This window comes from Sphaeramia orbicularis, chromosome 11, assembly GCF_902148855.1.
Source record: "Sphaeramia orbicularis chromosome 11, fSphaOr1.1, whole genome shotgun sequence".
Classification (NCBI taxonomy): Eukaryota; Metazoa; Chordata; class Actinopteri; order Kurtiformes; family Apogonidae; genus Sphaeramia; species Sphaeramia orbicularis.
Window position 1 is genome coordinate 34215397 of NC_043967.1, and position 17746 is coordinate 34233142.

At 34.8% G+C, this 17746-nt stretch overlaps 1 protein-coding gene across 5 annotated transcripts in view; it reads right to left on the bottom strand.

Moving 5' to 3' along the window:
• Positions 1–17746, bottom strand: part of ptprua (protein tyrosine phosphatase receptor type Ua) — a 575321-nt gene that overhangs the window by 92044 nt on the left and 465531 nt on the right. For 4 of the 5 annotated variants that reach the window (XM_030147516.1, XM_030147518.1, XM_030147517.1 and 1 more), the window contains exons 15-18: positions 14743–14772; positions 14153–14313; positions 13679–13866; positions 258–330 (exon numbers count right to left, since the gene is read on the bottom strand). In XM_030147516.1, the coding sequence (XP_030003376.1) occupies positions 258–330; positions 13679–13866; positions 14153–14313; positions 14743–14772 (452 nt within the window). The remainder of the gene's footprint in view (positions 1–257; positions 331–13678; positions 13867–14152; positions 14314–14742; positions 14773–17746) is intronic. The other variant, XM_030147519.1, reaches the window with a different exon arrangement.

A 17746-nucleotide genomic window follows, 5' to 3' on the forward strand; every position in this document is an offset into this window, starting at 1 on the left:
GTATGGAGACTTATGGGACACCCTGTATTACTCAAATCTGATATAAAATCTAACAAAAGTTGCTTTTTTCCTACAATTAACTGAGTGACTCAGGCAGTCATGCTGTTAAATGGTAATGTGCCTCATAGTCTAACCATACAAAGCTATAAAGGTGTGCTGTAATCTGCAGTAAAATCAAATTGAAATAGAGCCAATAACAATGTTTCTTCTTTGTAAATTGCTTTGTAACCCCACAGACTATAAACACAAGTACTTACGGCTGAGCAAGCTATCGTGCCTTCCTTTGGTCTTGTCTTTCTTTTTCGTGACGTCCCAGCCATCAAAGAAACTCTGCAAAGCAAGCAAAGAGAGAAATCCAAAGTTGAGAAAATACACATAAGGGATAAAGTGCGTTTGGTGAAATTGTAAACTCGACAACAGAAACAACTTTGCTAATGTACTCCAAAGTGTTACCCTAAGGTTGTCGATGGAACTTTTACTATTACAGCATCTTCGCCAAGTCATCAGCAGACATCTGCCACAACATAGCGGAGAGCGACTGAAGCTGAGAGATGACACACGGCGTTGAGGGATGGCTGCAGCCTTGAGAAGGAGGAGGCGGAGGCGCTCATTCTCATTCCAGACACAGTGTGAGGCTCACTGCTTGAAGAGGCCATTGCTCTATAATACCTCCATGTTAAACCGCTAAATTCGTGACAGCTGTTTATGACAGCCATCCTCTAAATCTGCCGGTGTGGCGGGATGAGTCACTGAGTCTAAATCAATACTCTCCACCATGGATGAGCAGCAGGAGCAAAAACACACACAGATATGAGTTTGGGTGGGCCTGACTCGAACGGTGTCATCTTTGACGCATTTGAAGTCCCAGTCTGATCACCCTGCTCTCACATCCAGCCGCTCTGCCTCTTATCTGCACTAGAACGGGGGGCTCTCAGTATCAAAGAGGCCAAACTGGGCCGACTCCAGGACCAGAACCTGATGGAGATCGGATCAGATCTGGATGATTATGAGTGAGATCGAAGTCTCTAAATCAGTGGTTCCCAACCTTTTTTGGCTCGTCACCCCATTTTAACATCACAACTTTGTGGCGACCCCAGACATTCAATTTTTTTTTGTTGCTAAAATTAATTTGTTTCTGATCATGTAATACACAGGTGTCAACCATGTTAATGTTTAGTTAATGATAGATTTTACTGAAAAAGTCACTTTTTCTTGAGTTTTTTTTTTTTTTCAGTTTTTTGATATAATAACCCTCAATGTTAGTTTGAGCTTAATGAACAAAATATTACTCCTTTAAGGTCAATAATTTAACATATAGGCTTTGGTTTGTCCTTATTTCTGTTATTGCAAATAAAAAATATGCCTTTGAAGCTGACAGTTTTGATAGTTTGATTAGAAATCTGTTGTTCACTGGAGAGCATCTGTGTTTCAGGCTGAAAAGACACGATGAAGCACTATGACCTGCATATAAATACATTTGCTTTGTGTGGATTTTACATTAATCATGTAATTTAATGTTTAAATATAAGCATCACTCATAATTTATTGCGACCCTCTTGAGCATTCAGTGGTTTGGAAAATGAATGAATGAATGAAGTGAACAGCCAACTGAATGATTCATATTTTTTTTTCATCGATTGACAGCCCTATTTTTATTATAGATTCATCACTGTTGTCAGACATGTCAGTTATGAAAAAGTGCAGAGGTAATGGTGATGTATAATATTTTTCCCTTGTCCTTCATTTCCTTTGTCCTTCCTCTACTGCTCATAATAAAGTTTTAAAAGCAACTGGATTTTTCAATTAGTGAAGCAAGCTGTAAAATCCCAATATCTTTGGTCTTTTTGTCTCATTACACTGTTCCTTCTTGTTAGTGAACAGTTGGCAGTGTTCGTATCCATCACATCCAGCTATATTAGCATTTATTTGGATCCTGCATTTTGCTCTTCACCAACTGCTGTGAAATATACCTGGATCCTGATCAGCTAAATGCTGTGTATTTACCAGGTGGCTGCTATCTTTGCAGATCTGCTGTTTGGTGCTTATTACAGCTCTTAGCTGAAAACAGCTGCCAGCTGATGCTGAAAATGGAAAACGAGAGCACAGTTTGAACTGAAACAATAAGCTATAATAAAAAGGATAAAACTGCAGAGCTGGGTAATGTCAGTCTGTGTGTTCGGCCCTATAATGATGGATTTTAGATCCTGCAAAGCTATTTAATCCTATTTTCTACACAATAAAGTATTGATTAGCACAGTTGTATTCAAATTGCAGCTATGATGTCTTAATTTAAGGAATTCTTATCAAAATGGTTATCTACAAAGACAGATATAAGCACCAACAGCCATGAGCTGAATTTAGCTGAGATGCAAGAAGTGCAAAAACTAAATACTGTGTTTCTAGAGAATTAGTTTAATTTCATTACCCGCCCCCCCGAAGGGGAGGCAAGGGGGGAGTTTTTGGTTCAGTTTGTTTGTTTGTTTGTTTACACCGTAGCAGCAAAACTTTTGGTTGAATTCATACCAAATTTGGTTTATAGATTGCCAATGACCCAGAATAGGTATGATCACATTTTGGGAACAGTAGGTCAAAGTTCAAAATTTTTATGAATTTTTAAAATCTTTTTTTTCCCCTCCATTTACTTATAATGGGCAAAATTTCAAATGTCTGTAGCAGGAAAAGTAGTACTTGAATTCCTACCAAATTTGGTCTATAAATTGCCAGTGACCAAGATGAAATGTCATTATATTTTAGGAAAAGTAGGTCAAAGTTTAAATTTTTTAATGAATTTTAAAATCTTTTTTTTTTTCTTTTTCCCCATTTACTTATAATGGGCAAAATTTCAAACACCTGTAGCAGCAAAACTATTTGTTGAATTCATACCAAATTTGGTTTATAGATTGCCAATGACCCAGAATAGGTATGATTTCATTTTAGGAACAGTAGGTCAAATTTCAAAATTTTTCTGAATTTTTAAAATATTTTTTTTCCCCATTTACTTATAATAGGCAGAATTTTACATGTCTGTAGCAGCAAAACATTTTTTTTTTTTTTTTATTTATACCAAATTTGGTTTATAGATTGCCAGTGACCCAGAATAGATGTCATAACATTTTGGGAAAACGAGGTCAAAGTTGACATTTTTTATGAACTTTTCCAATCTTTTTTTTCCCCATTTACTTATAATGGGCAAAATTTCAAATGTCTGTAGCAGGAAAAGTATTACTTGAATTCCTACCAAATTTGGTCTATAAATTGTCAGTGACCAAGATGAAATGTCATTACATTTTGGGAAAAGTAGGTCAAAGTTTAAATTTTTTTAAATGAATTTTTAAAATCCCCCCCCCCCCCCATTTACTTATAATGGGCAAAAATTCTAATGCCTGTAGCAGCAAAACTATTGGTTGAATTCATACCAAATTGGATTTATAGATTGCCAGTGATCCAGAATAGATGTGATTACATTTTGGGAAAAGTAAGTCAAAGTTCAAATTTTTTAAGCATTTTTAAAATATTTTTTCTTCTCCCATTTACTTATAATGGGCAAAATTTCAAATGTCTATAAAAACATCACATTTGTTTCAATTTACTCAAACTTGGCACATATATAGAGGTAATTGATATGCTGACATCAGCTGGATCGGTGCCAAAATAAGCTACGATACGTGCGAGGGGCGGGGTTTGTTGTGCCTGGAACCACTTGTAAGAAAATGAATCTCATTGTAACAGAATATATCAATTACATCAATGCATAAATTATGTTAATACGATATATAAGACATAGCAGTGATGCTTTGCCTAATAAAAGACAATGTGAATATTTGTCTTTTTTTAACAGACGTTTATGTCATGTGGTGTGTCCATACAAAACCAGTGTTAGCCAGCAGTGTCAGTACACAGCAGCTCATCCAGTGTTTACGGTGGCTGTTGTTCCAGATGTTGACTTCCAAACATGACATGCCACTGTCCACACTAAAGGCCTGACTCCTTCACACCCCTTTCCCACAATACCTTTGCAACATGTCTGATCAATGACAGCAGCACGACCCTGTGGGAAATAAGGGTTATGAAGTCTGACAGCGGTGTGCACGCTGATCCCCTTCATCTTGTTTATTTCTCCAGGCGATGGGGGAGCTAGGCTGAGGAGTGAGAAAGCGACCCGTATATTGATTTTGGAGGGGAGAAATTTGTTGGCCCCTAAGGGGATAGCTTAATGAATCAAAAAAAGTGCATCAGACTTCCTTCAGGTAGAGGTGCACAAAAAAAAAACAAACAAAAAAAAAAAACACACCACCGGCTGATGTGGACTTCATATTAAAGCAAAAAAAGAAGCTGAAAGAAGTAACTTAGAAAAGGCATAATGAGTCTCCACAGCAGCAGAAAGTTCATATATCTGCATTATCTCTGTAATGCAGATGAGGTAAAGCATTTTACTGCTTGCTCATGAATATTAAACGCTCCATTTAAGCCTTTTCAGAGTAGACACTAGTTGTCTGCAATAATACAGAGGAAGTGCTGTAGACCTGAAAATATCAGCAATTTTTCCAACAATGCCATCTCTAATGCTGATGCCAATTCCTTCCTCCTGTTATTATTAATGAGAGTTGCACTAAATTAAAACTCAGACTAGTCCTTACTGTACTGTACATTCAGGAGGTGCATGTCCACCAAAGTGCATTTCAATGCTTTACCAGTGATCTGAAGCATTAAGATAATCCTGATGCAATATGAATCACCTCTGCTGCAAAAGCTGAATGATTCAACACAATTCAACTATGCAATTCAATAGAGTGGCCCTAGCGGCGATGCCCTTCTTTAAAGAACGCAGCATAAAACCACATTTGTGCCCCCTCCAAATTGTGAAAGTAGCTCCAACTTGATTTTCATACTTAATCTGACTAACTTGTATGACCTGGAAAGACTGTCTCGTTTGCTTAAATTTAGTTTCTCTAGCCTCTAGGATGGCATTTCATCCTGTTCAGAGAAAATTCATTACATCTCATTAACCCTCTATTGGGCAAGGGACTATTTTTGGTCATTTCCGCACACATTCCGAGACAGTGGCAGCAACAGTTCCAGTGAGGACAGTGAGTCAATAATCTCAGGTCCAATGTGGTCTACAGGGTCTGTAAGGTCCAATGTGGTCTACAGGGTCTGTAAGGTCCAATGTGGTCTACAGGGTCTGTAAGGTCCACCTCTGCATGAACAGTGAGTGGACCTGTTTTGTTAGGTACCATGAAGTAACGGTACTAATGTAAGGAATGATGTTCAAAGGGAGAATGTGGATGTGAACAGGGGTCTGGATCAGCACTGATGTGGGTCTAATGTTCTAAAATACATGTTCCTTTCACCTTACATGTGTTTCTTGGATTTTTTATATTTACTTCTTGTTTTGTTTCGGGTTTTTTTTTTTTGTCACTTAAGGGTAAGGAACTAAATATGGTAACTTCATTAACCTTGATTTTCTACATAACATTTTTAAAAATTTCACAAACATAATAGTCTTGTTTGCTCCTCTAATATCACACTAAGGTTGAAATTTTTAATTTGTAATGTTGTGCAAAGGGATATTTTTTAAATATTTTTTCCTGGTTAAATAAAGATTATACTACTACTACTACTACTACTACTACTACTACTACTACTAATAATAATAATAATAATGTGGACAGGTGTCTGGATCAGCACTTATGTTGGTCTACTGTTCTAAAAGTCATGTTCTAATGTTCTAAAATACATGTACATTTCACCTTACATATGTTTCTTGTATTTTTTATATTTACTTCTTGTTTTGTTTTTTTGTTTTTTGTCACTTATGGGTAAGGAACTAAATATGGTAACTTCATTAACCTTGATTTTCTACATAACATTTTTAAAAATTTCACAAACACAATAGTCTTGTTTGCTCCTCTAATATCACACTAAGGTTGAAATTTTTAATTTGTAATGTTGTGCAAAGGGATATTTTTTAAATATTTTTTCCTGGTTAAATAAAGGTTATAATAATAATAATAATAATAATAATAATAATAATAATAATAATAATAATAATAATGATAATGATAGTACTACTACTACTACTACTACTACTAATAATAATAATAATAATAATAATAATAATAATGTGGACAGGTGTCTGGATCAGCACCTATGTTGGTCTACTGTTCTAAAAGTCATGTTCTCATGTTCTAAAATACATGTACATTTCACCTTACATGTGATTCTTGTATTTTTTATATTTACTTCTTGGATTTTTTTTTTTTTTTTTTTTGCTACTTATGGGTAAGGAACTAAATATGGTAACTTCCTTAACCTTGATTTTCTACATAACATTTGTAAAAATTTAACAAACGTAATAAAGTCTTGTTTGGTCCTCTAATACCACACTAAGGTTGAAATTTTTAATTTGTAATGTTGTGCAAAGTGATTTTTTTTTTTTTTTAGCTTTTTTCCTGGTTAGATAAAGGCTATCATCATCATCATCATCATCATCATCATAATAATAATAATAATAATAATAATAATAATGTGGATGTGGATAGGTGTCTGGATCAGCACTTATGTTGGTCTAATGTTCTAAAAATACATGTTCCTTTTACCTTACTTGTGTTTCTTTTATTTTTCAGTCATGTTCTAATGTTCTAAAATACATGTACATTTCACCTTACATCTGTTTCTTGTATTTTTTATATTTACTTCTTGGATTTTATTTTATTTTATTTTATTTTTTTGCCACTTATGGGTAAGGAACTAAATATGGTAACTTCATTAACCTTGATTTTCTAAATAACATTTTTATAAATTTCACACATATTAAAGTCTTGTTAAATCCTCTAATATCACACTAAGGTTGAATTTTTTAATTTGTAATGTTCAAAGGGATTTTCTTTTCTCTTCTTTTTTTTTTTTAGTTTTTTTCCTGGTTAAATAAAGGTTATGATAATAATAATAATAATAATAATGTGGATGTGGACAGGTGTCTGGATCAGCACTGATGTTCTAATGTTCTAAAAGTAATGTTCTACTGTTCTAAAATACAAGTTCCTCCCACCTTACATGTTTTTCTTCTATTTTTTTTATATTTACTTTTTTTTCCACATATGGGAAAGAAAACAAATATGGTAACTTCATTAATCTTGACTGTCTACATGACAATAAAATTTGTTTTTAAATTTCACCAAAGTAATAAAGTCTTTTTATGTCCTCCAATAACACACTAATGTTGAAATACTGAATTTTAGAGTATTTCTATGGGTGACCTATAAAGGGTAAACTACATTCATTATAAATAATACGCCATTGGCTGTGAAATCCAAGCTCCCGTTGTATTGTAGTGGTTCTGTGTTCCTGGTGTCTGGGAATGACTTCATTAAGACTGAAATTCTCTTGGTAATGAATGAGAAAGTGAGGACGAAGCAAGAGGTTCATTCATTGATAACAAGCTGTCAACACATCTGGGTGAAACCGAGTCAGTCCTGTTCGCAACGCAGAGGAAGATGTCAAGAGCAAATAAGTCTGTTGTAATGAAGCTGAAAATCGTATCACAGACAAGTGTTTCATGTGGAGGGATAATATTGGAACAGCCACTCTTGTGTGAATGTATTGCTGCTATAATACTACATCAGAGTGGAAACAAACTCAAGTCTTTTTTTGCGAAGTAAGGCTTTTTGACTAATAATAAACAATTGCAGCTTTTCCATTGGACATATGTGCAAAACTTTACTGATATTTACTAAATGTTGAAAAAACAGAAGTGCGTAAAGTTGGTTTTTCCATCAAAAAATGTGATGATTTGTTTATTTATTATCATGAGATGTCACGAGAAGTCATTCCATAAACATGGCGACAAACATAAATATCTTGTTGATTTACAGATATATTCATTATTATTTTCATATATTACCCCTCTATCCCGTTCTAAATTTTTTAAAAATTCAGTTTCCTGGTGTGTCCACACGTACCGCGCCATGCTTCTTTTAAAACTCTTCTTCTTCACTTGTTGTAACATCCGTTTTTTTGTTGTTTTTTTTTTTTTTGTTCACATGACTCTAGTTATGGAAAAAGGTCTTTCTATTGCAGTTTTGTGCGACATACTAATTTCTTTGTGCCCGAAAAACCACAACTTGCAAGCCTAAAAACAAGAGTTTTGGCAAAGTTGTCATTTTACCATTAGGAAATTTTTATGCACAAGTTATATACATCTTTTAAATCATTTCTTAAAACACATTTTTATAGACTTGCCTTTATGTGATGTTGTTCCTTTTTAATGTTGAATATTTAATTTTACCCTCACTGTAAAAAAAAAAATAACGGGAAAAAATGGTAATATTCTGGCAGCTGGGGCGCCAAAATAATACTGTTAAATAACGGAAAATAACCATCTCAAAAAAATGCGGTAATTTTCCATAATTAAAATACAGTTTTTAATTAAAAACTGTATTTTAAGAATGATATACATTCAACAATAACAAAATTCTTTAAAAAAGAGGTAAAACCATCCAATTTATGTATTGTCTTTGGTTGTTTGGACTGAAGAAGTACTTATTATGACTACTTACTAGTCTACACTGTAAAAAAAATAAAAAAAAAAAACAGCAAAAAAACGGTAATATTCCAGCAGCAGGGGTGCCAAAATAATACTGTTAAATAACGGAAAATAACCAGCTCATAAAAATACGGTAATTTTCCACAATTAAAATACATTTTTTTGCCCTAACTTGACATGAGATTTTGCATATTTTTTTGACTTTTTAATGTTTAATAAAGAATATTTACATGTATTAAAACAATCAAATTACCTATAAATATATACATATAAATAATTTTCAGTGAGACTAAGTTGTACAATCCACTGATAAAACTGTATTTGGACAGTTTATCAGTGCTTATACATGTTAGACATTCACAAAAATACATTTATTCAACATTTTTGTTGTGAAACCTGCTGTAATTACACAAGATATTTGTCAATTAACAAACAAGTCTTGTTAAACTTACAGAACAAATACTTCTTTTAGGGTTAATTGTCAGTAATTTTATCTCGTTTTATTTATTTATTTATTTTTTTACAGTATTAAACTTTAAATTAACAGTTTAATCTCATAACTAGAAAATAAATATTTGTGAAATTATGATACATTTGCAAATGTATTTTAACTGTATTTTTCTGTGAAAAAAGAAGAAAATTCTTTTACAAAATGGAAATTTTATGGTTATTCACAGTTAGTTTTTTCATGTTATTTTACATTTGACATGTAAAATCACAGTCTGTTTTGTCATTTCATTGATATCTTCCTGTATCTTAAACATACAGGAAAAATCTGTAAAATAAACAGTGAAAATTCTGTTAAATTACACATTTTTTTTTCAGTGCTGCTTGGTTATTCATTTTTATTCACATACATGATGTTGTTTTATCTCACTCCATTTTTGCATTGATTTGACAGCATCATGTTATGCTATCTTTGCCCTCTCTACTTCAGTTGACTCAATTTATTCAAAGTGTCATGTTTTTGCGTTTGCTGTACATATCTCTTTTATTGTGTTGTTTTCTGCTTTAGTGTCTTTGCTTGCATCTTGTATTCTGCTGTTGTGCCCTTCTACTACGTCTGTCAAAGCACTTTGTAAACTCTGTTTTTAAAGGTACTATATAGATAAAGTTCTTATTCTTATCATTATCTGCGCAATTTAAGGGTCAACAGAAAAGCGACTACTGATAGAGCATGATTTTGTTAATGCACATTCTATTTGGTGCGGTTGTTTTGCAAGTAAACCCAGAAACAAACCACAAGTGATGCAAAATTATACAGTTATTTATTAAATGTATCCCCTCATACTTGGTGGGAAAAGGCAGGAGTGGTAAGAATAGGGCTCAGAGTAAAGCACTACAAGCTGCATCTTTTTATTATTATTTCTCAGATAACAATGGTCCATACTCAGCAGAACTATGGTATAATACTAAGGTTAGTGTGCAATAATGTGCCTCATGTGAATAATGTAACTCTGGTGCCATATTGTGGTACAGACTTCACTACACATGAAGTTATTAAATGTGAGACAGAACAGATTTATGAAGGAAATTTGCTTTAGCTATAAGTAGTTTTTTTTTTGTGTGTGTGCCTGTTCTTCATTATTATTATTATTATTATTATTATTATTATTATTATTATTATTATTGTTGTTGTTGTTGTTGTTGTTGTTGTTATTACTATTATTATTATTATTATTAGTAGTAGTAGTAGTAGTAGTAGTAGTAGTAGTATGATTATTACTTAAATTGTGATGATGTTTTGGGATTTCAGGAGTGTATGTGTTTGATGTCATCTTTCTTTCTTTCTTTCTTTCTTTCTTTCTTTCTTTCTTTCTTTCTTTCTTTCTTTCTTTCTTTATCTAAGTGCAGTACGGGTACTGAACATATAATAGTGACTATTCCTTGAATAAGGACATATATTTAACATATATCCTCAGTGTACAGCCAGGGTCAAAGTGCAATATATATTTATCTCTACTGTTTCTTGGTTAGTTGACATGCTTCTTTTAATTATATATATATTTTATTATTATTTATTTATTTATTTTTATTTTTCTTTAAAACTGTTTTGCACTGTGAACCACAAGAGAGTTGTTTGTTTTAATTTTGTTGTACATATGTATAATAACAATAAAGGCATTCTATTCTATTTTATTTTATTTCATTTCATTTCATTTCATTTATTGTACTGTATTATATTGTATTGTATTGTATTCTTTTCTTTTCTTTCTTTCTTCTGTTTTTTTCACTTTAATATCTTGTCCCTCTGAAATGCGTTGTCTGATGATCAATCATTTACATCAATTAAACCTCAAGGGCAGTAACATGACAGCATATTTTGTTTTGCATATACAAACACAGTATTCCATAGGGGTCTGTAGACCATTTCAATCTGTTAATGTCCTCAGAGGAAAAAAAACAAACAAAAAGAAAATCAACAAAAGCCGGGCTATGCTAATGAATCGTCAGACTACAATGAGTCTATAATGATACTTAAATCAGACTGGACTAAAATTTAATCCTCAGTGCTCGCCTCAGTGACAGACTAGCAATGTTAGCAGTTATAATAACAATCATAATTTAACACCAAGGTTTCAGTTGAGAAGTGAGCAGATTCTGAACGTTACTGAATGGACGATGCTAGTGGAAAATAATTTGTCACATGAACAGACAATATCACGGTGTTCAAGGAACGGAACGTCCAACCATGCTAACTATGCTACAAACCTGTCATTACAGGGAAGAGGATTACCTTCCAACTGAGCTGACATGCACAAGAGTTTTACAAACCAACTGAATTAGTGAAAGGTATCTACATTTCTGTCAACAAAACAGTATGTAGATGACTTTAAACATAATGCAACATATTTCTTTAGTGATTTATGCAGTTGTGTGTCAGACAACTGGTAATATGGAGGGTAAATTAAAGCCGATACTGATTGGAAGTGGATTGGTTACCGTATTGTATCCACTACAAGGTTCTCCTCCTTACCTACAAGTTCCTCCATAACCTGGCCCCTCCCTTTCTCACCGATGTCCTCCAGCAGTACTGCCCCCCCCCGCCTCAGATCAGCCAACACCAACCTCTTCACTCCCACCACTAGGACAAAGCACCGGACCTTAGGGTACCGAGCCTTCGCTGCAGCTGCCCCCACCCCCTATGGAACTCACTCCCACAAAACATCAGGAACTCGGACTCAATACGAAACTTCAAACTGCTGAAAAATTCCGTGTTCAAACTTGCATTTTCTTGAGCCCTTTTGTTCTTTTGTTTTGTTGGAGACTCAGCATTCAGTTTCTATGCTCCGTATATCTGGAACAAACTACCAGAAAATATCAGGTCTGCTGAGAGTCTGAGTTCTTTTAAGTCCAGGTTAAAGACTCACCTGTTCACTGCTGCCTTTGACTAAAAGGCTTTTGACTTTTTAAATTTTATATTCTCCTTCGAAACACTGCACTCCAACTCTTACTTTCACCCTTTCATGCATGAATTATGAGAACCTTAATCAAGATTTTTTTCCTAAGTGTTTTTATTCCTCTTTAGGCATGAAGAAAAAAAAAAAACAACAAAAAACAACGCAATTGAATTTTTTTTTTTATGAACCTATTTTTCGTGGCGTTGCAAAAATGTCCACTCAGCTAGACACCATGCATTTAATGTTTGAAGCAAAGAAACGCATTTACTGATATATTGTGTGAAAACTATGAAATACATTTTTTTAATGCTGCTAATCTGATGTTTTGTCACATTTTAACATACTCTAATATTAGTTATTACTCATTTTATGGAGATAATATGCAAAAAATTAAAACTTTTTAAGAAAAACGGTTAATTACAGTCTAATAACAATAACAAGCAATTGATTTACATTCAAACATGTTGTCCTGCAGATCAGGTTTATCCAGAACAGCAAAGTTACAGTAATGGTATGAATGTCAGTGTATGGGATGATGCATAGGCATCCACTGTGTTGGCTGATATGGAACTGAAACAATAAAATTCATGAATATACAAGAGAACAGCTGTAGAATAACTGTCCACTGTAGTGACCACTATACATGAAAGGGTTAATATGTGTGTTTTTATATTTTTTGGATTTTATGTGTTGTTTTCTTACTTGCTGTTTTTAATCACCTTTTACATGTTTCTTTTATAATGTTTTACATGTGTTTCTTTTTCCCTTGTCGTTGTATTTCAATGTCCTGTGTGAAGCACCTTGAACTGCCTTGTTGCTGAAATGTGCGAGACAAATAAACTTGTCTTACCTTGCCTTTGTTTTGTTTGTGAAGCGTCTTTGAGTGTCCAAAAAAGTGCTATATAAGTGTGATGTATTATTATTACCTCTGCCAAGGAACTGTGGCGGTTATGTTTTCATCAGGGTTTGTGTGTTTGTTATGGATGGATTTTCAGGAAATTTTCAGGTTATTTGTTTGTTTGTTTGTCTGTTAGCAAGATAACTCAAAAAGTTATGGACGGATCTGGATGAAATTTTCAGGAAATGTTGATACAGGCACAAGGAACAAATGGTTAAATTTTGGTGGTGATCGGGGGGGGAGACTGATCTGCCTTGGTGGAGGTCTGCGCTCTCCGAGTGCTTTTCTACCTATTATTATTATTACCTTATCCAACGTATGGCAGAGGTTATGTTTTCATCGGGGTTTGTCTGTTTGTCTGTTAGTCTGTCTGTTAGCAAGATAACTCAAAAAGTTATGGACGGATTTTGATGACATTTTCAGGAAATGTTGATACTGGCACAAGGAACAAATTGTTAAATTTTAGTGGTGATCAGCTGGGGGGGGGGGCTGATCTGCCTTGGTGGAGGTCTGTGCTCTCAGAGTGCTTTTCTAGTTATGATGTTTTTATGCAAGTAGTCTTTTCATTGTAACCTCAGGTATATCATTTTGGCACATAGAGCTGTTAAAAAGTCAATATTTTCTTTAAGCAAAGTCTTCTCCAGTTGTAAATCCAGCCTTTCTTTGCATAGTTAGCTTGGTACATGAGGACAAGGTCACATTAAAATGGAAGACAGCCCCTTTCCAGATAGTGATAAAAACTTTAAAACACACTTTTGCACGTCTCTGGCTTTGTCTTTGGTCAAATAACGAAAACCAGCTGTAGAAGTGTTAGCATACCTTTGCATTTCTTACCTCATACTCCTGCTTGAAGCCGTATCCCTCTGCTGTCTTCATCTGGTTGATGTGCTGGAGGAGGTCAGCCACCCTCACAGCCGGGTGGAGCTGCCCGGTGTGATAGGGCGAGCTCTTTCTCCGACAGTTACGGTGAGGAGAGCCTCCCAGCAGGCTACTGGATTCATTGACGGAGCTGCGCTGTTCGTCTGTGAACAAAAACACTGACGTTATTCAAGAAGTACAATTGAAGTCAGGTTAAAGTAAAGAGGACATCTCAAAAAAAAAAAAAAAAAAAAAAAGACCAGACTGGCAGTGCAGCATATTCAAAGAGACAGAAGATATGCAGGAGATTTCTCTGTTGAGGACACCTTACAGTCTGGCAGAACAGATTGGATATATGCTTGGAAGTAAACACGGCTGAAGGTCAGAAATGGAGCTTCATCTCTCTAGACGTTTACCCAAGAGAACCCATATGTTTCCCCGGTATCTTACTTCGAGCATTGCAGCCATGAGCGTCCATGAAGGAGTGGGCCATCCTCTCATCCTGCTGCAGAGTGCTCTGCTCAGTCATGCTGCAGTCTAAGGAGCTCAGCTTGCGACTCTTCTCCTGCCTGTAGGACATGGCCGCCTTGTTTATGGCCACCTTCTTCCTACTGTAGAGACGCAAGGCAGAGAGGCGGGAGGATAATAGATAGGCAGAGGACAGCAGAAAGAAGAAGAAGGGCCGAAATGAGAGAAAGACAGGCAAAGAGATAAGAAGAAAGGAAAAAGGGGGTGGGTGAGGAGATGAGAAATTGGACTGGGGGGGAAATATAAAGGCTACAAGATTGAAACTGGACGAGGGGGGAAAGTGGTGATGAGGTGATAGCAAAAGAGTGTCGGGGTGGTGGTGGTGGTGGTGGTGGTAGCTGGAGGGAAAAGGGGGAGGGTGGAGTGGAGGGGGGGTTCTACTGGAAGGTGGGGGTGGTTATAGTAATGTTTTTTCCACTCTAGTAATCCTGGGGCTACGAAGAAGGGGCAGGCAAAGGGAAAAGATGGCATCAAGGAGTTCAGGAGGGAGGATGGTGAGAGGAGTCACTTACGGGTAGTAAGGGTAAGGATAGAAGTCCCTTCTGATTAGCATGAGGGAGGAGGAAGGAGAGAGACAGAGAGTGAGGAGAAAAAAAGAGAGGTGACCATGGCTTCTCAGAAAGATAAATGAAGATGAGCCAGTGTGCTGGAATGCTCCTAATAAGACGTCATGAGGCAGAATCAAAACCTTAGGACTGAACAAATGGTTTACTGCACCCTCGGGCCTACGCTACAATAATGTGGGTAGTATTTCTCTAGAACAGGGGTGTCAAACTCATGTTAGTTCAGGGGCCACATTCAGCCAAATTTGATCTGAAGTAGGCCAGACCACTGAAATAATAACATAATAATATATACAGGGTGGGGAAGCAAAATTTACAATATTTTGAGGCAGGGATTGAAAGACAGTGTATGACCAATTACTTTACTGAAAGATAAAAAGGTGTGGTCATGACTAAAACTTAGTGATTTAATTCCATTCAATGTAAACTTTTTCGTACTTTCAACTATGTCTACAAATTAGTAGAATATACTGAACATTTTATAGTAACATCATAAAACTTAAATCATTTAAGTGCATTGTAATTAAAGCATTTTAGTAAATACAAATTCTTATAGCGTACAGGGTGGGGAAGCAAAATTTACAATATTTTGAGGCAGGGATTGAAAGACAGTGTATGACCAATTAGTTTATTGAAAGTCATGAGAATTTATTTGCCACAAGAAAATTTCCATAATAGAAAATGTTTTTATTCTATGTGTCCTCCTTCTTTCTCAATAACTGCCTTCACACACTTCCTGAAACTTGCGCAAGTGTTCCTCAAATATTCGGGTGACAACTTCTCCCATTCTTCTTTAATAGTATCTTCCAGACTTTCTCGTAATAGTTTTGCTCATAGTCATTCTCTTCTTTCCATTATAAACAGTCTTTATGGACACTCCAACTATTTTTGAAATCTCCTTTGGTGTGACGAGTGCATTCAGCAAATCACACACTCTTTGACGTTTGCTTTCCTGATTACTCATATGAGCAAAAGTTTCTGAAAAGGTATGGATAATAGTGTTAGGTATGATTATGACATCAATATATGTTTGGTTTCAAAACAATTGACGTAGTGCCTGCTGAGAAAAAACAACTAAATGTTCATTGTAAATTTTGCTTCCCCACCCTGTAAATAATGTCAACTCCAAACTTTCTTCTATGTTTTAGTGGAAAAAAAGTAAAATTGTGATGAAAATGTTTACATCTACCAACTATCCTTTAAAACAGGGGTGTCAAACTTATTTTAGTTCAGGGGCCACATTCACCCCAATATGATCTCAAGTGGGCCGGACCAGTAAAATAATAACAGTGAAAAAGTAAAATGACATTATGATAATGTTTACATCTACAACGTTTCGTTAAAAGTCTGAATAACATGAACAACTTGAAATGTCTTAAGAAAACCAAGTGCAGTTTAACAATATTCTGCCTCAGTTTATCATTTACACATGTGCGTTTCAACTCACATTACAGTTACAAATACACAAAACATATAGTACCAGGTAAAATATTGGTAAAATTGCATTTATTTCTCTTAAGACATTTCAGGTTGTTCATATTTGTTTAGGTTATTCAGATGTTTTGTCAAAGGATAGTTGGTTAATGTAAAAATTTTCATGTAGTTTTACGTTTTTCACTAAAACAAAGATAAAATCTGCAATTGTCATTATTTATAAGTTATTATGATACTGTTTTACTGATCTGACTCTACTGAGATCTAATTGGTCTATATGTGGAACCTGAATTAAAATGATTTTTACACCATTGATTGTCAGTATCTTTAGTGTATTTCATCCTACGGGCCGGATTGGACCCTTTGGCAGGCCGGATTTGGCCCCCGGGCCGCATGTTTGACACCTGTGCTTTAAAACAACGTGAATAACATGAACAAACTGAAATTTCTTAAGAAAACTAAGTGTAATTTTAACAATATTCTGTCTCAGGTTATCATTTAAACGTGTAAATTACAACTTACAGATCACAGTGGATTTACAAATACACAAAACATTTAATAACAGGCAGAATATTGTTAAAATTACACTTCAGGCATTTCAAAATGTTTATATTTGTTGTGGTTATTTGTGTTTTTGTGAAATGTTAGTTTGTTTTAGTGTAAATACAATAAAATGACATGAAAATGTTTACGTTTAGAAGGACAAAAAATTGGAGTTGTGAGTATTTATAGGTTATTATGATAGTATTTGACTGATCCGACCCATTTGAGATTAAATTGGTCTGTATGTGGAACCTGAACTAAAGGGATTAATATCTTCAGTGTAATTTTTGCATTTCACACATTCATCCCAGGGGCCAGACTGGACCCTTTGGCGGGCCGGATTTGGGCCCCGGGCCGCATGTTTGACACCTGTGCTCTAGAAAATGTTGTCCACATGGCCTTCATTTTAGGAAATATCATACATATGAGAAAGCAAAAAATGACAACAAACACTCAACTAAAACTGTTTCTACTGGACTAAAAACTACAGATAAAGTGGACTGAGGCAGGACAGAATTTTATTCCAATTAACTCCCTATATTTTAACTCATAACCCATACAGACCCAAACATCCACCGGCAACCAAAATTATTTACTGATATAAAAAGTTAAATACCTGTTGATCCACTAATCCTATCAATATTTGATGTAAAATACAGTTTGTCATCTTTTCATGGTCATCAGATATGACCATTTGTATGTTCAAAGGCTACATAGTTACCATGGAAACACTGTCATCTTCTACAACATTGATTCACCAGTAAAACCCATGGAGTTGGATCAATGACAGTGGATGGAGACACTGAGTTTATGTTCATTTAATGATAAATTTGGCTGAAAAAGTCACTTTTTCTATAGTTTTCTCTCTCTAATTGGAGCTTTTAAGAATATCTACATGATCAGTGTATTAAGTATAGAAAAATACCTGAAAAATGCAAACTACAGAACATAGTATTAGAATAAATGGTGATAAACC